This window comes from Gossypium arboreum, chromosome 1, assembly GCF_025698485.1.
Source record: "Gossypium arboreum isolate Shixiya-1 chromosome 1, ASM2569848v2, whole genome shotgun sequence".
Classification (NCBI taxonomy): domain Eukaryota; kingdom Viridiplantae; phylum Streptophyta; class Magnoliopsida; order Malvales; family Malvaceae; genus Gossypium; species Gossypium arboreum.
The window spans coordinates 109,191,483-109,216,861 of NC_069070.1; the positions used below are offsets into that span (position 1 = coordinate 109,191,483).

At 36.6% G+C, this 25,379-nt stretch overlaps 1 protein-coding gene and 2 non-coding genes across 3 annotated transcripts; all 3 read left to right on the forward strand.

Moving 5' to 3' along the window:
* Positions 1-8,191: 8,191 nt before the first annotated feature.
* On the forward strand, positions 8,192-8,298 carry LOC128282219 (small nucleolar RNA R71). The gene has a single exon (XR_008272432.1). It is a non-coding gene; the product is annotated as a small nucleolar RNA R71 (small nucleolar RNA).
* Positions 8,299-18,100: 9,802 nt separating this feature from the next.
* On the forward strand, positions 18,101-18,207 carry LOC128281847 (small nucleolar RNA R71). The gene has a single exon (XR_008272115.1). It is a non-coding gene; the product is annotated as a small nucleolar RNA R71 (small nucleolar RNA).
* A 4,947-nt stretch (positions 18,208-23,154) lies between these two features.
* On the forward strand, positions 23,155-25,049 carry LOC108481023 (desmethyl-deoxy-podophyllotoxin synthase-like). Its single transcript, XM_017784185.2, has 2 exons — positions 23,155-24,161; positions 24,286-25,049. The coding sequence occupies exons 1-2, from the start codon at positions 23,274-23,276 to the stop codon at positions 24,904-24,906; spliced, it is 1,509 nt and encodes a 502-aa protein (XP_017639674.1). The 5' UTR covers positions 23,155-23,273; the 3' UTR covers positions 24,907-25,049.
* The last annotated feature ends 330 nt before the right edge of the window (positions 25,050-25,379 follow it).

Genomic DNA, 25,379 nt, shown 5'->3' on the forward strand with positions numbered 1-25,379 from the left:
TATGGATTTTGTTTCAGGGTTGCCATTGACTCCAAGAAAGAAAGATACAATCTGGGTAATAGTTGACAGATTAACTAAGTCGGCTCATTTTATCCCGGTACGTATGGATTATTCTCTTAACAAGTTGGCTGAACTGTATGTTAGAGAAATTGTTAGACTACACGGAATACCATTATCGATCATTTTAGATAGAGATCCGAGGTTTACCTCGCGGTTTTGGCAAAAGTTGCAAGACGCGTTAAGTACGAAGTTAAATTTCAGTACTGCTTTTCATCCACAAACTGATGGGCAATCAGAGAGAGTAATTCAAATTCTTGAAGATATGCTTAGATGTTGTGTTTTGGAATTTCAAGGAAGTTGGGAAAGATATTTACCGTTAGTAGAATTTGCTTACAATAATAGTTATCAGACGAGCTTGAAGATGGCACCTTATGAAGCATTGTATGGTCGTAAGTGTCGAATGCCTTTGTATTGGACTAAACTCAAGGAAAATTTGATTTATGGAGTTGATCTAATAAAAGAAATCGAAGAAAAAGTGAAGATAATTCGAGATTGTTTGAAAGCTGCTTCAGATAGACAAAAATCTTATGCAGATTTAAAACGAAAAGACATTGAATTTCAAGTTGGTGATAAAGTATTTTTAAAAGTGTCTCCGTGGAAGAAAGTTCTCAGATTTGGATGGAAGGGCAAATTAAGTCCGCGTTTTATCGGGCCGTATGATATTATTGAAAGAGTTGGACCGGTAGCCTATCGGTTAGCATTGCCATCTCAATTGAAGAAGATTCATAATGTATTCCATGTGTCTATGTGACGTCAGTATCGTTCAGATCCTTCACATGTGGTTTCACCGACAGAAATTGAACTACAACCAGACATAACCTATGAAGAAGAACCGATTAAGATTTTAGCTCGAGAGGTCAAACAACTAAGGAACAAAAGTATTGCACTTGTGAAAGTGTTGTGGCAAAAGCATGGAGTAGAAGAAGCTACATGGGAACCCGAAGAAACTATGAAGAACCAATACCCACACCTGTTTACCGGTAAGATTTTCGAGGACGAAAATCCTTAAAGGGGGGAGAGTTATAATATCCCGAATTAGGGCCTAATCGAAATAGTGGTTTCGTGACCACAAATCTGAGATAGAAATAATTATTTTATAATTATTTTGATGTTTATGATAAGATTTCATGATTGTGTGAAAATTTCGTGATGAAATCCTATGCCTAAAGTACTTAAACTTAAATTAGGGACTAAATCGAATAATTTGTAAAACTTGCATTCTAGAAGTTTTTAGTATGAAATTTCCTTGTAATATTAATTAGGAGGTCTTAAATGGTACTTTGACCAATTTTAAGTTCATGGACAAATTTAGGACATGGAAGGAATATTTTTAAAGTTTAGTAAGGAGGGGCATTTTGGTCATTTGAATATTAAATGAAATAAAAAGGGAAAAATAACACAGAATTTGTTATCATCTTCCTTAGTTGTTGCCGAATGCTCCCTCTCTCCATAGCTAGGGTTTCTTCAATTTTCAAGCTTCATAGTAAGTGATTCCAAGCCCCGTTTTTAATGATTTTTACGTTTTTGAAATCCTGGTAACTCAGTATAGCTTATGATAGTAATATTTTGAGTTAGAGTTCATATTTGGAAAAATACCCATAGGTGAAATTTGTGAATTTTGATGTTTTATGATAGAATATGAGGTTTTAAATTATGTTAGACAACTTGTGCTACTCGGTTTTGAGTGAAAACAAGTAAAAGGGCTTAATCGACAAAAATACCTAATAGTCATAAATACATGTTAGAGTGAGAATTTGATGTTTCCATAGAAGGGAAAAGTGATCAGCATGTCATAAAATATAAGAATAAGGAATTAAGTTTAATTCCCAAGATTTGGGGCAAAAGTGTAAATATGCAAAAGTTTAGGGGTAAAATTGTAATTTTGCTAAAATTTGAATTAAAGACTAATTTGATAATGTGAGTATTAAATAAGCTAAATGTGTTATTTTAGATCAAGAAAGACGTGGAATCGACCCCAATCGAGGAAAAGAAAAGATTGTGGACTAAATTGCAAAATCCTTATATTTTGGTACCAAGGTAAGTTCATGTGTGAATAATGTAGCATAATTGTTATTTATAAGTTATTGATGTTAATTATATAATATGCTGATTTTAATCATGAAATTTATGCTTTGTGGTTATTTTCGAATAAAATGCAAATTATGTATATTATTTATTAAATATAAAGTGCTACCGAGTATTGGTTTCGGTATTTTACGGAAGATGGCAAGAATATATGTTTGAGGAAAATCCCGTTTGAACCTTAGGAATATATTAGGATACAAGTGACATGTCACTAGGATGGTTGAGCATCTGAACTCGTTGAGTTGAGTCCGAGTTCACTTATGGATGCGAATGTCCGAACTCGTTGAGTTGAGTCCGAGTTCGAGAGATGTAACTAGGCATTCGAACTCGTTGAGTTGAGTCCGAGTTCACTTATGGATGCGAACGCCCGAGCTCGTTGAGTTGAGTCCGAGTTCACTTAGGGGCGGGTTACATGATTGCTTGATTACATAAGTGGCACTTATGTGCAAATTATCCATGTATCCGAATTATATTCCGACGTGTTCAACGGGTAAAATTTCTAGTGAAATGGAAGAACATTTAAGGTGCAAGTGATGTTTTGGTAAGTGTTGTGAAATGGACACTTTGGACAGGTATGTACTTAACCCTCGGGTTGAAAATAGATACAACAACAATAAGGTGGTAAGATGATGAATGATGTTTAGAAATGTAATATATGTTTTGGTGATACCATGCTAAGGTTGTTTGGTAAAATTTTATTGTTATGTTACTTGTTATTTGCATATGAACTTACTAAGCATTTATGCTTACTCCTCCTTTTATTCACTGTAGTTTTGAACAAGCGGCTCAGAATCGGGACGGTCGAAGGTTCGATCACACTATCCGAAGGACATTTTTTGGTAAATGGCTTGTAAAACTTAAGTATGGCATGTATAGCAATATACCTATTTTGTATAAATAATTTTGTGATATGCCAGTGAATTGGTTGAGAAAATGCTTGATAATGATAAGTCATGGAAATGGCTAATTTAGATTTTGTTTGATGTCTTGGAAGGTAAATAGGTTATCTAGTCCATAAAACTCATGAAAAGATGAAATTTGCCATAAACAGAACATTGCAGCAACACAGACGTGAGTTTGAAAATTTACTAAAAATCATAGAAATCGAATTTGGTGATGGATTAAATATGAAATTGAAGCCTAATATGTCTAGTTTCAAATAAAACAAACGAAATAGGTAAAGGAATTATATGTTAGAAGATATTTGAATTTTAGTGAAATAGGGCCAGAGCGATTTCTGGATCCCCTGTTCCAAATTTAGAAATTCACCATAAATTGTACAAAAATAATTAGGTGGTGTATTTTATATTCATGGAATCCTTATTGAGTCTAGTTTTAGGATAAACAAACGGCATAGTCAAATAAATTTTTCACAGAGAGAAATATGGTTCGTTAAACAAAGGTTAGTCTATTCAAGTCTTGAAACAGGGGTAACTTTAACTAATAAACTGTACTAATTGGCCCAACCAAAAATTCTAGAAAAAATTAGTAAATAGATATATGAGTTTAGATTTAGGGAAATTTTACGGATCTTGATTTTGAGTTTCGTAACTCGAGATATGATTTTTCTTGTAACTGTGACGCAGATAGCTAGAAAATTGTGAATGTAGAAACAAATGATCCGAAGTTCTTAATTTGATAAATTATGTTCGGTAACACCTCAAGCTCGACTCCGGCGACAGTCTCGAGCGTTGAGGCGTTACATGTTGTTTTCCATTTGTTTCCTTATTCCATAAAATATTCCTAGCAGCTTTGCTTGGAAGTCTGTAGAATCATGAAGAGCTTATTAAGAGTTGGTGTGGAAGAGAGTGTAGTGGGATTACTTGTTAGAGACACCAGAAAAATGAAGAAAGTAAAATTTACTAATAGAGATATGTCTTTCAAAAGAAAATAATAAAATTGAAATGAAAATAAAAATAAAAATAAAAATAAAAAGATAAGAGAATTCAATGATCCTCGTCAGTGGGGCCCTCAGGTGGCGGCGCTAGAGTGGCAATGTGAAAGTGCTGGCACAGCTGCTGCATGGCCTGCATGTTGTCCATCTGTCTATTACGTCACTGATCTCACTCGTGAATCATCTCGAACTGTGTAGTGCAATACTGCTCGAAGTGACTGAGTCGGTCGGAAAGGTGTGCCAATGAAGCAGCCGCATGAACTGGTCGCTCCCTAGGTGGCGTGGTAGAAGGCTCCTCATGCTGTAGGGGGACATCATTAGAAATGTCCTCTAGATCCTCATCGTCAATGGCATGAGTGAGATGGTACTGAGGAGGATCGGTCCCACGGCGGCGCTCAATCATCCTCATGTGTAACATAGTCGTGATGCCCTGTGGGGGCATCTGACCTATCAGTGTAAGCGCTGATGATTAGGCCACGGTGTTGAGAAGACTGAAGTGTTTGGCAAGGCGCGTCATGTAGAGGCCGATAGAGATTACTCCTTTCTGATGTCGCTCGGTCTGATGGCGAATGGAGAAAACGATGAAGTATGCCAAGTCAGTCACGTGTGCATTCGCCATGCACCATAAATAGTAGGCATCGTGGGTGTTGACAATGCCGATGCTCTCTCTCCTTCCAGTCAAGGTATGTGCCAATATGACATGGAGATCACGTAGGGAAGGGGCGAGACCTGAGGCCTTCGAGCGACTGGGGTTGTAGGTGGAAGAAAGTGGTGCCACAGCTTTCCAGCACAAGGAGGGAGAAATGTGGATATTGCATGATAGTGCATTCATGTCCTCCTCTTCCATAAACTCATCGATGTAAAGTCCCAAAGTGACTCCAAACTCTGGGACACTCATCGCGCGAACTAGACCGCCTAATCGGAAGTGAATAGTGCCAGGGTCATCATTTTTCGTCATCCCCACCTGTAAATGAAAAGTAGAGAATAATTCTAAAGTTAGCTCTAAATGAGTGGGTTCGATGATATCAAAGAACCGTTCCCATGGGTCTGTAGTCAGAAGGGCGCGGATGGCATCAGCTAGTTGGACTTGCTCTACGGCAGCCCAGTTGATGCAGCGACCTGTAGTGAGGGGCCGTGCGCATAGTATATGAAATAGCTCCTACTACAAAGCTTGCGAAAACTCAAGGAATGGGTGCCAAACTTCGGCTGTAGCACGTACTGAGGAAGAACCTGGTCCTCTACGTCTCTTTGAGGATGGGACCGTGGTCATCTTTCCTCTCGATGATGACATAATGTACCAAAAGCTGTTGTAGGGTGGCGCACGGGCGTGTTGGTGGTGAGCACGGGCGTGTGGCGTGGGTGTACAGCCGTGTGGAGGAAAAATAGAGGGGAAAGTGAGGATTAATTCAGGGGGAGTGGATTTTAGGGTGGTTTGAGGGTTGGGGAAGTGAGAATCTGGGTAATGGTGGCCGGAATAGGGATTAGGGAGTGGGGAAGGGGAGATTTTGGCTAGGGTTTTGAAAGGAAGAAGAAAATGAACAGTGATTTACTTATATAAGGGAGCTATACACGGTCTAGGGCCACGTTTGTGTACTCTGAAAGTGACCCCGTGTTTTTTGAATTTTCCAATTTAGGTCATGCCCGGCTACTATCCCACGCCCGTGTGTTTGGGGCGTGTGTGGCACACGGCCATATTGCACGATCGTGCCTAGCCTTGTTCGCTTCTCCCACGCCCGTGTGCTAGGGTACCACGCCCGTGTATTGTTGTCCACGACTTAACGGCACGAGCGTGCCTCATGTTGTGTCGAAGAAACAGAATCGAGCCTTGCCCCTGGCACGCTCGTGTTTTTCCATTCCCACGCCCGTATTCTCCTATCAAGTTGACCCACGGCCATGTCGCATAGCCGTGGGGATTTATCGCATCCTGTGTTTTAGGGAGATCATGTCCTGCTTCCACACGGCTGTATCACACGGCCGTGTTTCTTCCCCTGCTTGGCCATGGTCTTAGGCACGCCCGTGTGATTGGCCGTGTGTGTTGAGAAACTTTGCAATTCAAAGATAAAGTAAATGATTTAAAGTATTAGAAATTGAGAATAACGAAATCAGAATATGTTAGTGCTCGGGTTGCCTCTCGAGAAGTGCTTATTTATAGTCTAAGCTCGACTTACCTTTCCGGTGAATGGTCAGGGTGGTTTGAAGAGTTTATACTCCTCATTCCTGCTATCAATATCATCAAAATATGGTTTTAATCGGGTGTTGTTTACCTTAAAAGTGCCGAACTTGGGGTGACTCACCTTCACCGTACTGAATGGAAAAATACTGAGTACCGTAAGAGGGATTTCCTCATTCAGTGTGGTAGTGACAATGTGGGGATCTGGGGCATCTAGTAAGACTTTATCGCCAACCTTAAGTTGATTAGGAGAGGTATCGGCCTTGTTTTGACGTAGTTTCAGTTTATCATGTGTTCTCGGTTTTTTTACTCGCCATTCGTCTAGCTCATCTATCCGTAGCCTTCATTCTTCATGAATGTGTCCTCTATCATTTCTGGAACATGGCTCGTGAACTTCTTTGAAGCTTAATTTCTGCAAAGTCATATTGTCAATTTTAGTAGATTGGTATGGACTATTACCTTCAGTGTTCGATGTGATGCCAGAATTACGAGCTTGAAGGGTGATCGTTTCGTCTCCCACACGAAATGTAAGCTCACCTGTGCCAACATCAATAATTGTTTTAGCAATTGCTAAAAAGGGCTTCCCTAAAATCAAAGGGGTGTTATTATCCTCTTCTATGTCTAGAACAACGAAATTAACGGGGAATATGAACTTATCTACTTTCACAAGTACATCTTCAATAATACCCCTAGGAAATCTTATAGTTTTATCTTCCAATTGAATGCTCATCCTAGTTTGTTTAGGTTTCCCAAGACCTAGTTGCTTAAAAATTTTGTAAGGCATTACATTAATACTAGCCCCTAAATCAACTAATGCATGACGTATATCTAAACTACCAATTAAGCAAGGAATTGTAAAACTCCCTGGATCTTTCAATTTGTGGGGTAGCTTATTTTGTAGAATAGTTGAGCAGACTGCATTTAGCTCCACATGCGACGCTTCGTCCAACTTCCGCTTATTTACTAAAATCTCTTTTAAAAATTTCATTGCATTTGGCATCTGCGACAAAGCTTCAATAAATGGTAAGTTAATATGTAATTTTTTCAAAAGTTTAAGGAATTTACCGAATTGTTCATCTGAGCGGTCTTTCTTTGTCGCGTTAGGGTATGGCACACGAGGTTTATATTCGACAATCATTGGTTTGTTTGTATTTTGACCTACCTCATCTCTCCATTTGCTTATCATAGTTTCTTGCCTCGATTCTGGTTCAGGCTCAACGACTCCTTCGTCATCTTGAGTATTAATTGCATTGAGTTGTTCCCTTAGGTTAGGTTTGATATTACTTAGCAAACTACCTTGTGGTCATTCGGAGATCAGTTTGGAAAGCTGGCATATCTGATTTTCGAGTCCTTGGATCGATGCTTGTTGATTTTTAAATGTTGTCTTGGTATTTTAGAAACGGGTTTCTAACACTGATATGAACTTTGAGAGCATCTCTTCAAGATTTGGCTTCTTTTCTTGTTGGTAGGGTGGTTGTTGAAAACCCTGAGGATTTTGTGGCTTTTGATTCCCTTGACCACCCCAGGAGAAATTTGGGTGGTTCCTCCAACCTGCATTATAAGTATTACTGTATGGGTTATTTTCAGATCTAAAGTTATTGTTACCCATATAGTTGACTTGTTCCTCTTCGGTTATGGGATTGAAGGATTGATATTCTGTATGCACACCTCCTTCGCTTGAGTCACACCTCATTATTGGATGTACCTTCGTAGAACCAAGTAAACCATCAATCTTTTTATTGAGAAGTTCTACTTGATTTGACAGCATAGTAACTGAGTCGACGTTATAAACGCCGGCTGTTTTTGTTGGCTTTGTCCTCATAATTTTCCATTGATAGTTATTCAGTGACAACTCCTCTATAAACTTATAGGCATCTTCCGGTGTTTTATTGTTGATGGTTCTGCTAGCAGCCGCATCAACCATTTGCCGAGTCGAGGGATTCAGACCATTGTAGAATGTTTGTACTTAAAGCCAAAGCGATAACCCATGGTGAGGGCACCTTCTCAGTAAGTCATTGTATCTCTCCCATGCATCGTAAAGTGTTTCTAAATTCATCTGCACAAAAGAAGAGATATCATTACGTAATTTAGCCGTTTTAGCTGGCGAAAAGTATTTTAGTAAAAAAATTTCGGTCATTTGCTCCCAAGTAGTAATTGACCCTCGTGATAACGAATTCAAGCACTGTTTAGCTTTGTTCCTTAATGAAAAAGAAAATAACCGAAGATGAATGGCATCATCAGAAACTCCATTGATTTTAAATGTATCGCAAAATTATAGAAAGTTTGCTAAGTGAGCGTTGGGATCTTCATCCTGCAAACCATCTAACTGAACAAACTGTTGTATCATTTGAATTGTGTTAGGTTTCAGTTCAAAAGTATTTGCACCACAATGGTCTAACTATGCTAGACTCAGTTCCTGTTAAAGAAGGTTTAGCATAATCATACATAGTGCGTGGAGCAGGATTTTGATTAGCCGCAATTGCAGGAGGTAGCTGATTGCCTTAGTTTTTAGCCATCTCTTCGGTTGGGGGTTGAGTATTGTCTTCCTACTCGTTCTCCGTGTATCTTAAGCTGTGCCTTATTTCTCTTTGGTTTTTACGAACTGTACAATCGATTTCTTTGTCCAAAAGTAAAGGTTCTGACCGGTTTCTTCAAGTCATAAACTATAAAAACCTGCCAAGAAAAAGAAAAAGTAAATTAAGAAATAATAAAAATAATAAAATTAAATTAAATTGTAAGAAAAATAAATGGCTAAAGTAATAAAAATTGAACGTTCCTAATATTCTAGTTCCCCAGCAGCGGTGCCAAAAACTTGATCGTGTGATTCGTAACAAGTAATAAATATTTATAATAAAGATTAAACCTAAACTAACTATTATCACGATGAAAAGGCAAGCACACCTATCGAACAATAGTATAGTAATGGTAAGACCGGGATATCATACCCAAGGGAACCAAAAGTACTAGTAATAACTATCTTTTTATTATTTAACCTAGAAATAAGGAGGGGTTGTTTATTAAACTAATTAACTAATTAAACTAAAGCAAAGAGAAAATTTGGAAAAAGGCTTGAAGAAAAGTAATTGATAAAGACGACACCCAAGGAGGAATCCACCTAGATTTCACTTGTTATCTGACTCTGAACCAGACAATTTATTCACTTGACTTGATCCCTGAGACTCCCTAACCTATATTATTATCTCTTTCTAGACTAATAATGCCTAACCCTCAGTTGAATAAATTGAAATCTCTTTCTTACTTAAAACCCTTAAGGAAGTAGTGAATCGATCTATAAACTCCCATATTAGGTTTCACCCTAATCTGGGAAAATCTCGTAACCCTATTTCTAGGCGTTCGATCAACTCCGCTTAATTATACCAAATCTACTCTTAGACAGGGAATTTTGCTCCTCTGCATAAGCACATCAAAGCATGAATTAATACCCGAAATATTATTTCAAGCATTAAAAACACATAATTAAGAACAAATCAAGTAATTATCATACAGTTCAGATAATAATAACAAGATCCATCATAGGTTTCAACCACCTTAGGTATCTAAGGGGTTTAATCCATAATAAAATAAGAGTACATCTCAAAAGTATGAAAATAAAAAAACCTAACATAAAGAAAACTCTAAAACCCCTGAAGGAATTCTGAGAGAGATCTTCAGTTTTGGAGTAGCTCCAGCTTTTGGGATGGATCGTCTGGCTTTCTTCAAGTAATTCTCGGCGTGCGGTTCTATACTCCAGAAAAGTTCTGGAGAGAGCGGCCACTTTCTAAGTCATACTTAGGGTGTTTATATTGGCTCTGGATTGGCTTTCTTCCTCCCTAAGTATCCTTTTCCATGTAAAATACAACTCTTTGAAAAAGGGACACACCCGTGTGCCATGGCCGTGTGACGTGATTGCCAGGCCGTGTTCGATCCGTTAAATTGTACACGGCCGTGTGGGTCAATGGCCAGGCTGTGTGAATCGTGAAAGCTTTGGTCGACACCCTCGAAAGACACGGGCGTGTAAGCTGCCCATGTGGCAAGGCTTAGGTCGTGTCATCTTCTCGATCTGGTCCGTTTTGTCCCTTTTTGGCTCGTTTTTGGCTCCTTTTGACTCTTGGTGCTCTCCTGAGTACAAAATATGAAATAACCGAATTAAGAGCACCAAAATCCATAAATCTAGTAATAAACATCCATAAATATGCTAGGTATTTAGGGTAAAAATATGTATAATTTGGTGTTTATTAGCAGTTAAGGAAATCAAAGACCACAACCACCTTCAGGCTACCAACAACCGCCCTACAAACAGGAAAAGAAGCCAAACCTTGAAGAGATGCTCACAAAGTTTATCTCAGTGTCAGAAACCTGTTTCTAGAACATCGAGACAACACTTAATAATCAACAAGCGTCGATCTAAGGGCTCGAAACTCAGATAGGCCAGATTTCCAAACTAATCTCCGAACGACCACAAGGGAGCTTGGCAAGTAATACTGAACCTAACCCAAGGAAACAGCTCAACGCGATTAACGTTCAAGATGAAGAAGGATTTGTTGAGCCTACGCTAAAACCAAGGCAAGAAACTGTGGTAAGCAAAGGTCAAGGTAAGGTAGATCACAATAAAAACAAATCAGTGAATGTCAAATATAAACCTCGTGTGCCATACCCCAACGCGACAAGGAAAGACCGCTCAGATGAACAATTTGGTAAATTCCTTAAACTCTTAAAAAAATTACATATTAACTTACCGTTTATTGAAGCTCTATCACAGATGCCAAACGCAATGAAATTTTTAAAGGAGCTTTTAGCAAATAAGCGGAAGATGGACGAGGCATCGCATGTGAAGCTAAACGCAGTTTGCTTAACTATTCTTCAGAATAAACTACCCAACAAACTTAAAGATCCAGTGAGTTTTACAATTCCTTGCTTAATTGGTAGTTTAGATGTTAATAATGCATTAGCTAATTTGGGGGCTAGTATTAACGTCATGCCTTACAAAATGTTCAAACAATTAGGTCTCAGGAAACCCAAACAGACTAGGATGAGCATTCAATTAGCAGATAAAACTATAAGATTTCCTAGGGGTATTATTGAAGATGTTTTAGTTAAAATCGATAAATTTATATTTCCCGTTGACTTCATTGTTCTAGACATAGAGGAGGATAGCAACACTCTTTTAATTCTAGAAAGGCCTTTTTAGCAATTGCTAAAACAATTATTGATGTTGGCACAGGTGAACTCACACTTTGTGTGGGAGGAGAAACAATCACCCTTCAAGCTCGCAATTCTGGCAACACAATGGAAATTGAAGGTGATCATCTAGACCATTCTACGAAAACTGACAATATGGTGCAACCTACTTTGCAGGAAATAAGTCTGAAGGAAGCACATGAGTCATTCTTAAGCAATAGTAGAGGACCCATTCATGAAGATCGAAAGCTACAAATCAAGGAGCTAGATGAATGGCGGACGCATAAACGAGAACACCTGACAAACTAAATCTACGACAGAACAAGCTCAATCCCTTTTTAAATCAACTTAAGGTTAGAGATAGAGTCTTGTTAGATGCCACAGATCCCCACATTGTCGCTACCAAATCGAATGAAGAAATCCCTCTTACGGTACTCAGCATTTTCCCATTCGGTACGGTAGAGGTGAGTCATCCCAATTTCGGCACTTTTAAGGTAAACAACACCCGTTTAAAACCTTATTTTGATGAGATTAATAGGAGGAATGAGGAGTATAAACTCCTTAAACCACCATGTCATTCAACAGAGAGGTAAGTCGAGCTTAGACTATAAATAAGCGCTTCTCAGGAGGTGACCCGAGCACTAACTGTATTAACTTCCTTAAAATTTAGTGTTCAACATCTAACTTACTAACGGAGCGCTTGAATACAGGTTTTCCACAGAGACACAGCCAAGAGCACGGGCGTGCTTAGGGTCGTGTGAAAATAGGACAATAATTTTTCCCAAACATGGGCTACGATAAAATTCCACGGCCGTGCGACATGGCCGTGGTTGAACCTGCCAAAACAACACAGGGGTAAGACACACCCGTGTGAAAGAACTGTGGGTAAATCTATTAAAATAGCACGGGCGTGCGACATGCCCGCGTCTAGCATCTGTGTTCGAACCTGTTAGATTGACACGGGCGTGGGTCTGAATACACGACTGTGGGAGAAGCGAACCGCGCCAGATACAGCCGTGCAACACGATCATGTAGCCACACGGCCTAGAGACACGGGGATGCTAGAAGGCCGTGTGACGACATCTTAATTCATGATGAACATGGATGGGACACGATCCACACGGGCGTGTGCACCGGCCGTGCCACTTGAAAAATTTGATTATTTATCTTATTCTATCTTATTTTATTTTATTTTTCTTTTATTACATTTTTAAGATTCATTTGTTTTTTTTAAAAACACGGCTTATCTTTATCACTACTATCAGATTATTCCCTTAACTCTCCTTTTATCATTCAGAATCATGCTTGACCTCCAGCTTTATTTCCAATACTCGATCTCTCTAATCCAAGAATATCATCCATTCTTAATTCAGGAAGTTTCACTTCTCTCCCTATCTTATTTTTATATTCTAATATCTATCTTTGTACATTGAGGGCAATGTACATCTTAAGTGTGGGGGGGTATTTATTTCATTATCAGAAAAATCCCTGAATGACTACTTTGTTCTCTTGAAAAGCTCTCATATCATATTTAGGATAAATTTTGATTGATTTTTTATTTTTGTTGATATATCTTGAATTAAAACATAGGAATTTATGCATTGATTGTTTAAACTTTAAGACATTAGAGAATCAAGCATGATAAGTCGATTTTTAAGAATTTAAAATCTTAGGTTGTTTCCCCAAAGTTTAGGTAATACTTTGAGTTGGAATTCACAAGTTTTAAACATCAAAAAGCTATAATTTTTGTGAGATTTTTGAGCCTTTTGAGCATCTATTAATTCTTTCATGTTCACTTTTATTATTGCTTTGAGTGGTCAGTATTGAACTATTATTATAGAACTTGCTTGATTAAGCATGTCGAGACCACACCATTTGATTTGATATGTCAAAATGATTAAGGCACTATGGATTAACCCAGTCATGTCATGAAAAGCCTACCTCCACGATTAACCCCTAGTAAACCCCTTTGAGCCTAACAAGCCATTTATTGTATTACCTTTAATATTAACCCTTAACCCATTATTGTTGAAATCCCCTAAATTAATTTGATCCTTATTTTTGTCGAGATTTAAGTTGAGTAAATTGCTTAGCTATGTCTTGTTTGTAATAAGTTAGTCTATGTTATTTAACTTGTTCCTAAAAAAAAAACAACAACAACAACAACAACTATGTATACACATTAGTAATTCCATATTCTGAGAAGAAGCTCTGTTGTACGCAAGTGATGATTAACTCTTTTTCTAGCTAGGAAATTTTTGAATTCAATCTCGATTCTAACTCTTTCTTTGACACCCCCTAACCAAGCCTCATTACAACCCTCTAAAGACCTTTTTATTGATGTTTCATCTCAATTTATCAGTGGTGGAGATTTGATTTTCATACAAGCTTATGGTAATGACTTTTCATTATTGACTATTGAGTGCTTCATTTATTGTCCTTAAAACACCTCGAGTGATTTGAGTGGATCTTTAGTGAGGATGTGAAACTTTGTGATATTCCGAATCAAAGGTAATTACTTAAATGAAGAGGGACACCTATGTTTTCAGGAGAAAATGCTCAACTTGGAATGTTTGAAACTTTTATGTTTTTTTTTAGTTGAATTCTCAATGTATGATTACCTATGAATGATTTTGAGATATTATCAATAGAAATTATAAGTTGAGAAGAATTTATTTTGATTATGAGTTGAGAATTTTACTTGAGGACAAGCAAATGCTTAAGTGTGGGGTATTTGATAAACCGTAATTTATACATATTTTTACCCCATGTTTAACACATTTTATGGATGATTTCCTATTAGAATTGGTGAATTCGATGCTCCTAATGCTTTAATTTCATGTTTTATACTTAAGAGAGCATAAGAGAGTGAAAGGAACGAGAAACGGGCCAAAACCGGAGAAAATGGGCCAAAGTACGAAATCAACACGGCCTGGACCTCCTTACACGGGCAGACCACACAGCCGTGTCAATTTGGCAGGCTTGAGCACGGCCTGAAGTAATCGCACACGGGCGTGTTACACGGACGTGTCCCTACCGAGCCCAAGTTGAGTCCAATTTGAAAAAGGCTAATTTTAAGGGCTCTTAGGCATTCCAAAGCCTATAAATACACCCTAGAGGAAGAAGAAAATGGGGGCATAGAATAGGGAGTAAGGAATTACTCCAAGGAAGCCGATTGATCCATCTCAGAAGCTGAATTCACCATCAAGACTGAAGATCTCTTATCAATTTCCTTTTCAGGAGTTTTGGGTTTTCTTTATGTTTTGTATTCTTTATTATTCTGAGATGTTTTCTTATTTAGTTATGAACTAAAACCCCTAAATACCTAACGGGAATGAAACCTAAGATGAATCTTGTTATTATTTTCTGAATTGTATGATAAATATTTAACTTGTTCTTAATTATTGTTTTGATATCCCAGGATACTGATTCAAGATAAGCTCTTATTCAGAGGAGGAATAGACCCTGTCTAAGAGTACATTTATCATAATTAAGCGGATTTGATTGCGCGCCTAAACATAGGGTGACAAAATTTTGCCGGATTAGGGTGAAACCTAATAAAGGGATCCATAGATCGAGTTAATACAACCCTAAGGTGTTAATTAGAGAAAAGTCTCAATTATTCAATCTAGGGATTAGACGTTATTAGTCCTGAATAGGGATAATAACATAACTTAGGGATCTCTACGGGACAAGTTAAATGAATAAATCGTCCGATTCAGAGCCAGAATAACAAGTACAGTCTAGGTGGATTTTTTCCTTAGGTATTGTCTTAATTCAATCGATTTTTCCAAAAGCAATTCCTCAATTCTATTCTCTATGAGTTCTTAGTTTAGATAATTAGTTAGTTAAAACAAAACCTCTTTATTCCTAGGCTGGATTATAAAAAGACAGTCATTACTAGTACTTTTAGTTCCTTTGGGTTCGACAATCCGGTCTTGCTAAAACTATACTACTGTTCGATAGGTACGCTTGCCTACAGCGCGATAATAGTTAGTTTCAAGAACGATTAATTATAGATATTTAAAACCTATCACGAAATCACACGATCAGGAGCATTAATCAATTTATCCTTTAAAGTATTAAATGCCTCTAAACATTCCTGATCAAAATTAAAAGGCACATCTTTTTCTAGTAATTTAGTCAAAGGCTTAGTTATTTTAGAAAAGTCTTTAATAAATCTTCTATAAAACTCAGTATGTCCTAAAAAGCCTCTAATAGCCTTAACTGAATTAGGGGGAGGTAGTTTTTCAATGGTTTCAATTTTAGATTTATCAACGTCAATCCTTTTACAAGAAATTTTATGACCTAACACAATACCTTCTTGAACCATAAAGTGACATTTTTCCCAGTTCAGTACAAGATTCGTTTCCTCACATCTTATTAAAACTCGTTTCAAATTTTTAAGGAAAAGATGGAAAGAGTTACCGAATACCAAGAAATCATCCATAAATACCTCCATGATGTCTTCTACGAATTCGTCAAAAATGGCCATCATGCAGCGCTGAAAAGTAGCAGGAGCATTACATAATCCAAAAGGCATTCTACGATAAGCAAACGTACTGCATGGACATGTGAATGTCATCTTTTCTTGATCTTCAGGAGCTATTGAAATTTGAAAATACCCAGAGAGTCCTAAAAAGCAGTAGTACATGTGCCCGGATAATTTTTCCAACATTTGGTCAACGAATGGAAGGGGGAAGTGATCTTTTCTTGTAGAATCATTCAGCTTCCTATAGTCAATGCAAACTCTCCAACCTATGACTGTCCTTGTTGGGATTAATTCATTCTTCTCATTGGCTGCAACTGTCATGCCTCTTTTCTTAGGAACAACCTGCACTGGACTTACCCAAGAACTGTCAGAAATAGGATAAATTATTCCAGCATCTAGGAGTTTAATTATCTCAGCTTTAACAACTTCTTTCATGTTGGGGTTCAGTCGTCTTTGAGCTTGCACACATGGCTTATAATCATCTTCCATTAAAATTTTGTAGGTGCAAAAAGAAGGGCTAATCACTTTAATGTCAAAAATTTTCCAAGTTATGGCTCTTTTATGTTCTCTTAATACTTGGAGCAATTCCTTTTTCTCTTTGGGTTGCAAGTAAGAAGCAATGATCACTGGTAACGTAGAATTATTTCCAAGAAATGCGTATTCCAAGTGATTTGGCAATTGTTTAAGTTCCAGTTTGAGAGGTTCTTCAATAGAGGGTTTTTGCTTAAGTTTATTGTTTACCTTAATGCCCTCATATTCTGCTTGTCTTGGGGAGGGTTCATTGGAATTTAGTTCAGCTTTTATCTTACCTATCTCAGAATCATCATCATCTATCTCCTCTCCTTGGGGAAGACACAGTTCCAATGTGTCCTTATGTACGATTTCCTAAAAAGAATTTTGAGTAGCATGACCAATAGAGTCAATAAAATAATCTCATGGCATCATAAATTTTAAAAATAATCTCTTCAACACCTACTCTAAGTACCAATTTACCATTTTAGGTTCCCCAAGACCAAGTTGTTTAAACATTTTATATGGCATCAAATTAATGCTAGTGCCTTATCAACATTCAAACTACCAATGAAGCAGGGAATAGTAAAACTTCCTGGATCTTTCAGTTTGGTTGGTAGTTTATTTTGGAGTATGGCAGAGCACTCCTCATTAAGTTCCACTGTAGATAGGTCTTCAAATTTCCTTTTGTTTGTTAGAAGCTCCTTTAAAAATTTTGTATATGTAGGCATCTACGATATAGCTTCAACAAAAGATAAGTTAATATGTAGTTGTTTAAAAAGTTCAAGAAATTTACTGAATTGTGCATCCATACGGTCCTTCTTCAAATTTGTTGGATATGGGATTGGTGGTTTATATTCCTTTGGAATTGGATTGTAATTATTTTCGGTTTTTACTTCCTATCCTTCGTTTCTGTCAGCTTCTTGTGGTGGCTTCTTTTTAGATTCAGCTAACACTTTCCCACTCCTTAGTGTAAATGCTTTCACATGCTCTTTTGGATTGGGTTCGATGTTACTAGGTAGACTTCCTGGTGGTCTTTCTAAAATCAATTTAGCAAGCTGGCCTATCTGAGTTTAGAGCCCTTGGATCGACGCTTGTTGATTCTTAAGTGCTATTTCGGTATTCTGAAAATGAGTTTCTAACACTGAGATGAATTTCATTAGCATCTCTTCAAGGGTCGATTTCTTTTCCTGCATGTAAGGTGGTTGTTGAAAACCTAGGGGATGTTGTGGCCTTTGATTTCCTTGGCCACCCCACGAGAAGTTGGGATGGTTCCTCCAACCTGCATTATAAGTGTTACTATAAGGATATTTTGAGGTCGACGATTATTACCCATATAATTCAATTGCTCTTTTTCCATGTTGTGGCCATAAGGTGGGTATTCTGAATTGCTTGTTCCACCTACCTTTGTATCATACTGCATTATTGGATGAGCCTGTGAAGAACCAAGTAAACCATCAATTTTTCTATTCAAAAGGTCTACCTGATTAGATAGCATAGTGACCAAATAGACGTTAAAAATGCCGGCCATTTTCGTCGTTTTTTCCTCATGACTTGCCACTGATAATTATTCAATGACATCTCTTCTATAAATTCATAAGCCTCTTCAGGTGTCTTATTATTAATAGTCCCACCGGCAGCTATGTCAATCATCTGTCTAGTCGAAAGATTCAGGCCATTATGAAAAGCTTGAACTTGTAGCCAAAGTGGTAACGCATGGTGAGGGCACCTTCTCAATAGATCCTTGTATCTTTCCCATGCATTATAAAGAGTTTCTAGATCCATCTGCACAAAAGAAGAGATATCATTCCTCAATTTAGCCGTTTTAGCCGGCGGAAAATATTTAACTAAAAATTTTTCGGTCATTTGTTCCCAAGTAGTGATCGACCCTTGTGGAAACAAGTTCAACCACTGTTTAGCCTTATTCCTCAATGAAAAGGGAAACAACCGAAGGCGAATGGCATCATCAGAAACGTTATTGATTTTAAAAGTGTCCCAAAGTTCTAGAAAATTCGCTAAATCAGTGTTTGGATTCTCATCCTGTAAACCATCAAACTGAACAAACTGTTGTATCATTTGAATTGTGTTAGGTTTCAATTCAAAATTATTTGCAGCAATAGCAAGCCTAACTATACTCGATTCAGTTCCTGTTAAATTAGGTTTAGCATAATCATACATAGTACGAGGAGCAGGATTCTGATTTATTGGATCTGCGGCAACCACAAGAGGTAGCTGATTATTCTGATTTTCAGTCATTCCCTTGGTTGTAGTTTGACTATCGTCCTCTTGCCCTTCCTCTATGTATCGTAGGCTTCGCCTTATTTCTCTTCATTTTCTGCGAGCTGTGCTTTCGATCTCACCATAAAAAAGTAGAGGTCCTAATGGATTTCTTCTAGTCATAAATTATAAAAACCTGCCAAAAAAATAAAGTAAATTTAGTAAAGTTAAAATAGAATTTAAATTGCAATAAAATAAATAGCTAAAGTAATAAAAATTAAGCGTTCCTAATATCTTAGTTCCCCGGAAACGGTGCCAAAAACTTGATGTGCATGATAAGTCTTATATTTATGATTGATCGTGCTTGAAAACTAACTATTATCACGATAAAGGCAAGCGCACCTATCGAACAGTAGTATAGCTTATAGCAAGACCAGAATGCCGAACCCACAGGAACTAAAAGTACTAGTATTAGCCTACTTTTTATTATCTAGCCTAAAAAGAAGAGAATTTTTTTTTATCTAAACTAATTAACTAAGCTAAGAATGCACAGGAAGTAAATTGAGGAAATACTTTTAGGAAAACTGATTGATTTGGACAATACCAAAGGGAAAATCCACTTAGACTTCACTTGTTATTTGACTCTGAATTAGACGATTTATTCACTTGACTCGATCCATAGAAATCCCTAATTTATGTTATTATCTCTCTTGAGAGTAACAACGTTTAACCCTAGGTTGATTAATTGAAATCTCTTTCTAATTAAAACCTCTAGTGTTGCATTAACTCGATCTATGGATTCCCTTATTAGGTTTGACCTTAATCCGGTAGATTTATGTCTCCCTATATCTAGGAGTGCAATCAACTCCGCTTAATTATACTAGATCTACTCTTAGACGGGGACTTTTGCTCCTCTGAATAAGCACATCAATACTTGAATCAATATCCTGGAATATTAAAACAAGAATTAAGAACACATAATTAAGAACAAATCAAGTATTTATCATATAATTTAGAAAATAATAACAAGATCCGTCTTAGGTTTCATCCCTTTTAGGTATTTAGGGGATTTAGTTCATATGTGTAAAAGAAAACATCTCAGAAGAATCATAATAACAAAACATAAAGAATCCCAAAAACCCCGGCCCTGAAGGAAATTGAAGGGAGATCTTCAGTCTTGAAGAAGAATCCGCCCTCTGAGATGGATCAATCGACTTTCTTTGAGTAATTCCTTGCCTCCTACTCTGTCTCTCCTTTTAATCCTCCTCTAGGATGTTTATATAGGCTTTAGAATGCCTAAGAACCCTCTAAAGTAGCCTTTTCCGAGTAGAACTAGACTTGGGCTCGACAGGGACATACCCGTGTGGGGTTTAGGCCGTGTTAGAGTCTGCTAAATAGACACGGGCGTGTGGTCTTCCTATGTGAAGAAGTCCAGGCCGTGTTGATTTCCCACGTTGACCCATTTCTCAGCTTTTTGGCCCGTTTCTCAGTCTTTTTACTCTCCTATGCTCACCTAAGTATAAAACATGAAATTAAAGGATTAGGAGCATCAAATTCCAAAAATCTAATGATAATTCATCCAAAAATGTCTTAAGCATGGGATAAAATATGTATAAATTACGACTTATCAGTAGACCATAAAAATATAATAAAAATAAATTTTTTTGTGTCAGATTTATGGTCCCGAAATTATTGTTCCGACTAGACCCAAAATCAGACTATTACATTTATAGCTTAGTAAGCTCGTATGAAAATAAGAAATAATTATCACCATTCATTTACATTTCAAAATAAATAACATATCTTGAATTTAAACATTAATCACCAAGTTAACATACAATTTAACCATATAAATGATAGTAAGCTCTCAACTTTCTTTAACTCATTATTCGAATAGTTTTCCGAACATACCTGTACCGATACGTATCTATTTCTCATCAATTCACATCTTCAATATACCCATTGAACCATTCGAAATAGAAGCCGGATACTCAGGAGTCTCGCACACTAAGTGCCAATATCATGACCCGAAGCCAACTCAACATATCTTGCACCTGAAGTGCTAATATCATGGCCCGAAGCCAAATCAATGAAGCTCGCACCTGAAGTGCCAATATCATGGCCCAAAGCCAAATCAATGAATCCCTTAATGACATGTCACTAGTAATTCTAATATATTCCTAAGGTTCAACCGGGAATTCGAATGCTAATTTGTCGTCGAATCACTATCGAACATATCCATAGTCTCGTATTCACAGTTTATGCATTATCAAAGCATATAAAACACATTTATAATGAAACTTATAACATACGAACTTACCTCAGATACAAAAACGGCTAAACAAGTCAACTATTTCGTAACCTTGTTCTTTCCCTGATCTAAGTTCGTATTTCACTTTTCTTGATCTATATGTAATCAAAATCAACTTATTTAATCATCTCTCTATTCAATTTAATTCAAAATTCACTTTAAGGCAGTTTTACACAATTTCCCCTAATGTTTCACATCTTTTACTATTTAGTCCTTATTTCATAAAAACACAAATTCACACTTTCAATCAAAACCCATGCTAGCCGAATTTCAATTAGGTCCCTAGCAGCCCATATTTTCCATTTATTTCACATTTTAACCTCAAAGTTTCCATATTTCACAATTTAATCCCTATTTTGCATTTTCACTAAAAATCACTTAACAAAACTTATATGACTCACAACCAACATTCATAATCTATTATCAAACATCAAAACACACATGTATTCATCAATGGCATCATTCAAAATCTTTAACAGTTTTGCAAAATAGTCCCTGGGCTAGCTAGACCTAGCTGCAACGATCTCAAAAATATAGAAATCATTAAAAGCGGAACAAAAATGGACTTATAATTAAGCTTGCATGTGGCCGAACTGTAAAACTCTCCCATGGCTTCTTAAGCTTTCAATTTTCGGTGAAAATATTGAAGAAGAAAGATGATAGCTTTAGTTACTTAATTATTTTACTTATTAATTCACTAAATTACAAATTTAACCTTAGTTATATAGCTTAAAAATCATTTAATACTTTTCCATATTTGTCCACTCAAGCTAATAATGGTATAATTACAACATAATGACCTTTACTTTAAGGTTCTATAGCTATTAGATACTTTTAACTAATAGAACAGCACTTTTACACGTTACGCGATTTAGTCCTTTTTATCAAATTAAGCACTTAAATGATAAAATTTCTAAAGAAACTTTCACACAAACACTTTATCATGTTGTAAATATTAAAATAATAATAAAATAAATATTTTGATCTCAGATTTGTGATCCCGAAACCACTGTTCCGATTTGACTAAAAACGGGATGTTACAATAAGTGACTAAAATATAACTTGAGGCAAACAAAAGTGATTATTTTAATAATTTACCCTAAATATGAAGTATTTTAATGTAATAATGATATGGTTAAATATATAAATCCCATTGAGATACTTTATTCAATTCATTTCAAAGGGAAAGATGAGCAAATGTTAACAAACAAAAGAGAATAAAAGAAAATACAGGGATATTGGAGATGTTTAGTAATGCTTTTGAAAAATGTTTTAAAAAGTGTTTTGGAAAAGTGTTTTTGAGAAGTTTGTTTTAAGATTTGAGTGTTTAGCATTGTTGCCAAAAAGTACTTTTGAAAAATAAAATGTTTATTTTAGACATGGTATTATCAAGTAACAAATGTGCATTTAAATAATGTTCAAATTAGTTAATATTATTATATTTAAGTAAGAATATAAAAATAATTTATTATAACTTGTTGTTAATATTTTAATATATGAAATATAAATTTTAAATATTTTTAATAAATAAATATTAATTATTTATAAAATTTAATTAGAATATATAAATTATATTTTAAATATTTAAATAAAACTATTAAATATTTTTAATTAGATATTGACACATTTGTATTATTTTAAAAATATTTTTATTTTTAATTAATAATTTTAATACATTTGTAATTAAGCACCAAGAAAGAAAAAAAAGGGAAAGCACTATGTTGTTGGAATGGTGAAAAAATAATTAAACACTAAAAATATTGTTGGGAGAGAAAACTAAAATTTTAACTTCTTTTTTCAATAATGCTTTTGAAAAATAAAAATTTCAAAAATAAAAACATTTATTTATAAGCACTACTAAACTAACCCTTCTTTATAAAATAAAATTTAAATTTAAAACAATATTAACAAATGCTTGAGATTTAAATTTTATTAAAGAAAAAATAGTATGCTCGAATTCAACACTTTGTGGCGCCGCTCATATTCGTCTGCCATTTAAAATATAAGAAAAAAACCTCATACGTTTCAATACAGATTAAATATGATGCCTGTTTGGTTTGACCGATTTCACATATATGGTATGGTGGTTTCTTTGGGTTATTGGTCAATACTCCATTGGGGTTATATTCAGGTCCCAACCAAGCAAAATAATAACAACCACCACCACCACTTAGATCCACGAACTGACTGACAAGATTTGGTCAAAGGTTTTGGAAGCAGCCTAAATTGAAACTAATTTTATATCAAGGCATTTTCGGAGCTAAATTGGCTTAAACTAAAAAAGATTCCCTTGGCCTTGCAATAAATGAAACATTATCAACAAAAGTCATAACTCTCTCTTAAAAAATTTACATTCATGGAGCACCAATTCTTCTCCTTCCCAATACTCTTCACCTTCAGTATCTTTTTGTTGATGCTGGTGAGACTAGGGAAGAGACTCAGATCCAGTAAGACTCTAAATCTACCACCAGGGCCATGGAAGTTGCCTGTCATAGGGAGCTTGCACCACCTTGCTGCTGGCCCTCTACCCCATCAAACATTAAGAGACATGGCAAAGAGATATGGCTCCTTGACGCATCTTCAGCTTGGAGAAATTCCAACCATCGTAGTTTCTTGCCCACAAACTGCTGCAGAAGTGATGAGAACCCATGACATCATTTTCGCGAGTAGGCCTTCTCTACTTACTTCAACCATTTTAACTTACAATGCAACAGATGTTGCATTTGCACCCTACGGAGACTATTGGAGACAGCTTCGCAAAATTTGTGTGCTGGAGATGTTAAGTTTAAAACGGTTGCAATCGTTCACTCCAATCAGGGAAGAAGAGGTATCAAAGCTGGTTAGAGCAATCTCTTCAAAAGAAGGATCACCAATCAACCTTAGTCAGATGCTATATTTCCTCACATTCGAAATTGTTTTAAAGACAGCTTTTGGTGGGAAATGTAAAGAGAGAGATGAATTCACAGTACTTTTCAGGGATGTTTTACGGTTAGGTGCAGGTTTCAATGTTGCAGATTTATTCCCTACACTCAAATTTCTTGAGTACCTCACTGGATTAAGGCCTAAACTTGAGAGACTGCACCAAAAACTAGATAAGATTTTTGCAAGTGTCATCAATGAACATAAGGCTAGCAAGGGAGTTGAGGGTGAAGCAGATGATCTTGTATATGTTCTTTTGAATCTTCAGGAGAATGGAGACCTTGAATTTCCTTTAACAACTGACAACATCAAAGCAGTAATCATGGTTAGTAAGTCCATTTGCCATATGCCTTTTTACATGTTGAATTGTAAAAATTGGTCTATTGAGTAGTGATCTTCATATGCGTAAGTTAAATCCCATTTAATTATTGATGGTTGATCCATTTCAGGATCTTTTCATTGCCGGGAGTGATACATCATTCACCACGCTAGAATGGGCAATGTCAGAAATGCTGAAAAACCCAAGAGTTATGAAGAAGGCTCAAGCAGAGGTGAGGCAAGTTTTCAATAGGAAAGGGAATGTTGATAGTAGAGGGCTGCATGAATTAGAGTATTTGAAACTTGTCATCAGTGAAACTTTGAGATTGCACCCTCCCCTTCCATTGCTACTTCCAAGAGAGTGCTCACAGGGATGCAAAATCAATGGATATGATATTCCAGTGAAGTCCAGAGTCATCATTAATGCATGGGCTATTGCAAGGAACACGGAGTATTGGAGTGAAGCTGAGACATTTTATCCAGAGAGATTTGTCAACAGTCCAATCGACTACAAAGGAGCTAATTTTGAATTTATCCCATTTGGTGCTGGAAGAAGGATGTGTCCTGGTATGTTGTATGGAATGGCGAATGTAGAGTTACCTCTTGCACACTTGCTGTATCATTTTGACTGGAAACTTGCTGGTGGGGTAAAGATGGAAGATCTTGACATGGACGAGGTTTTTGGGGCTGTTGTTAGAAGAAAAAATGATCTGTGTTTGGTTGCAACACCTTATTCTTCCCCTAAGTCCTAACAACTAAGTCAAGGAATGCTGGAGAGAGTCTATGTTGGTTAGATCCTGGATTGCCGCTTTATTACCAATTGATTTTGTAATAGCCCAAATTCGCCCTGGCCCGTATAATGAAATAAACAAAATTTGTAAATTAAATAAATAAATCTCCATGTTGAAATGTCCAGTTTACAAATGGGCCTAAAGGCCTGATGATACAAGACCCATTTAGCCTAAGACCCTATGCCCGGTTACAACCCAATAAGCCCACACCCAGTTATACCTAAACCCACTAACCCGTTACACCCTTGACCCAACTCAGAGAAGCCCAAGTGGCCCAAATCGTAAGCCAAGGACGGAAGACCTAGGGTTTCACAAACCTTAGGCGCCGCAAACACTTCAATCAACGCGTTTGTTCGTCTCGCGTCATTCCAGTTACCCACTATCAGTGCCGTGGTTCCAGGCCATGATTCCAGGCTTTGAATCATGCCGTGGTC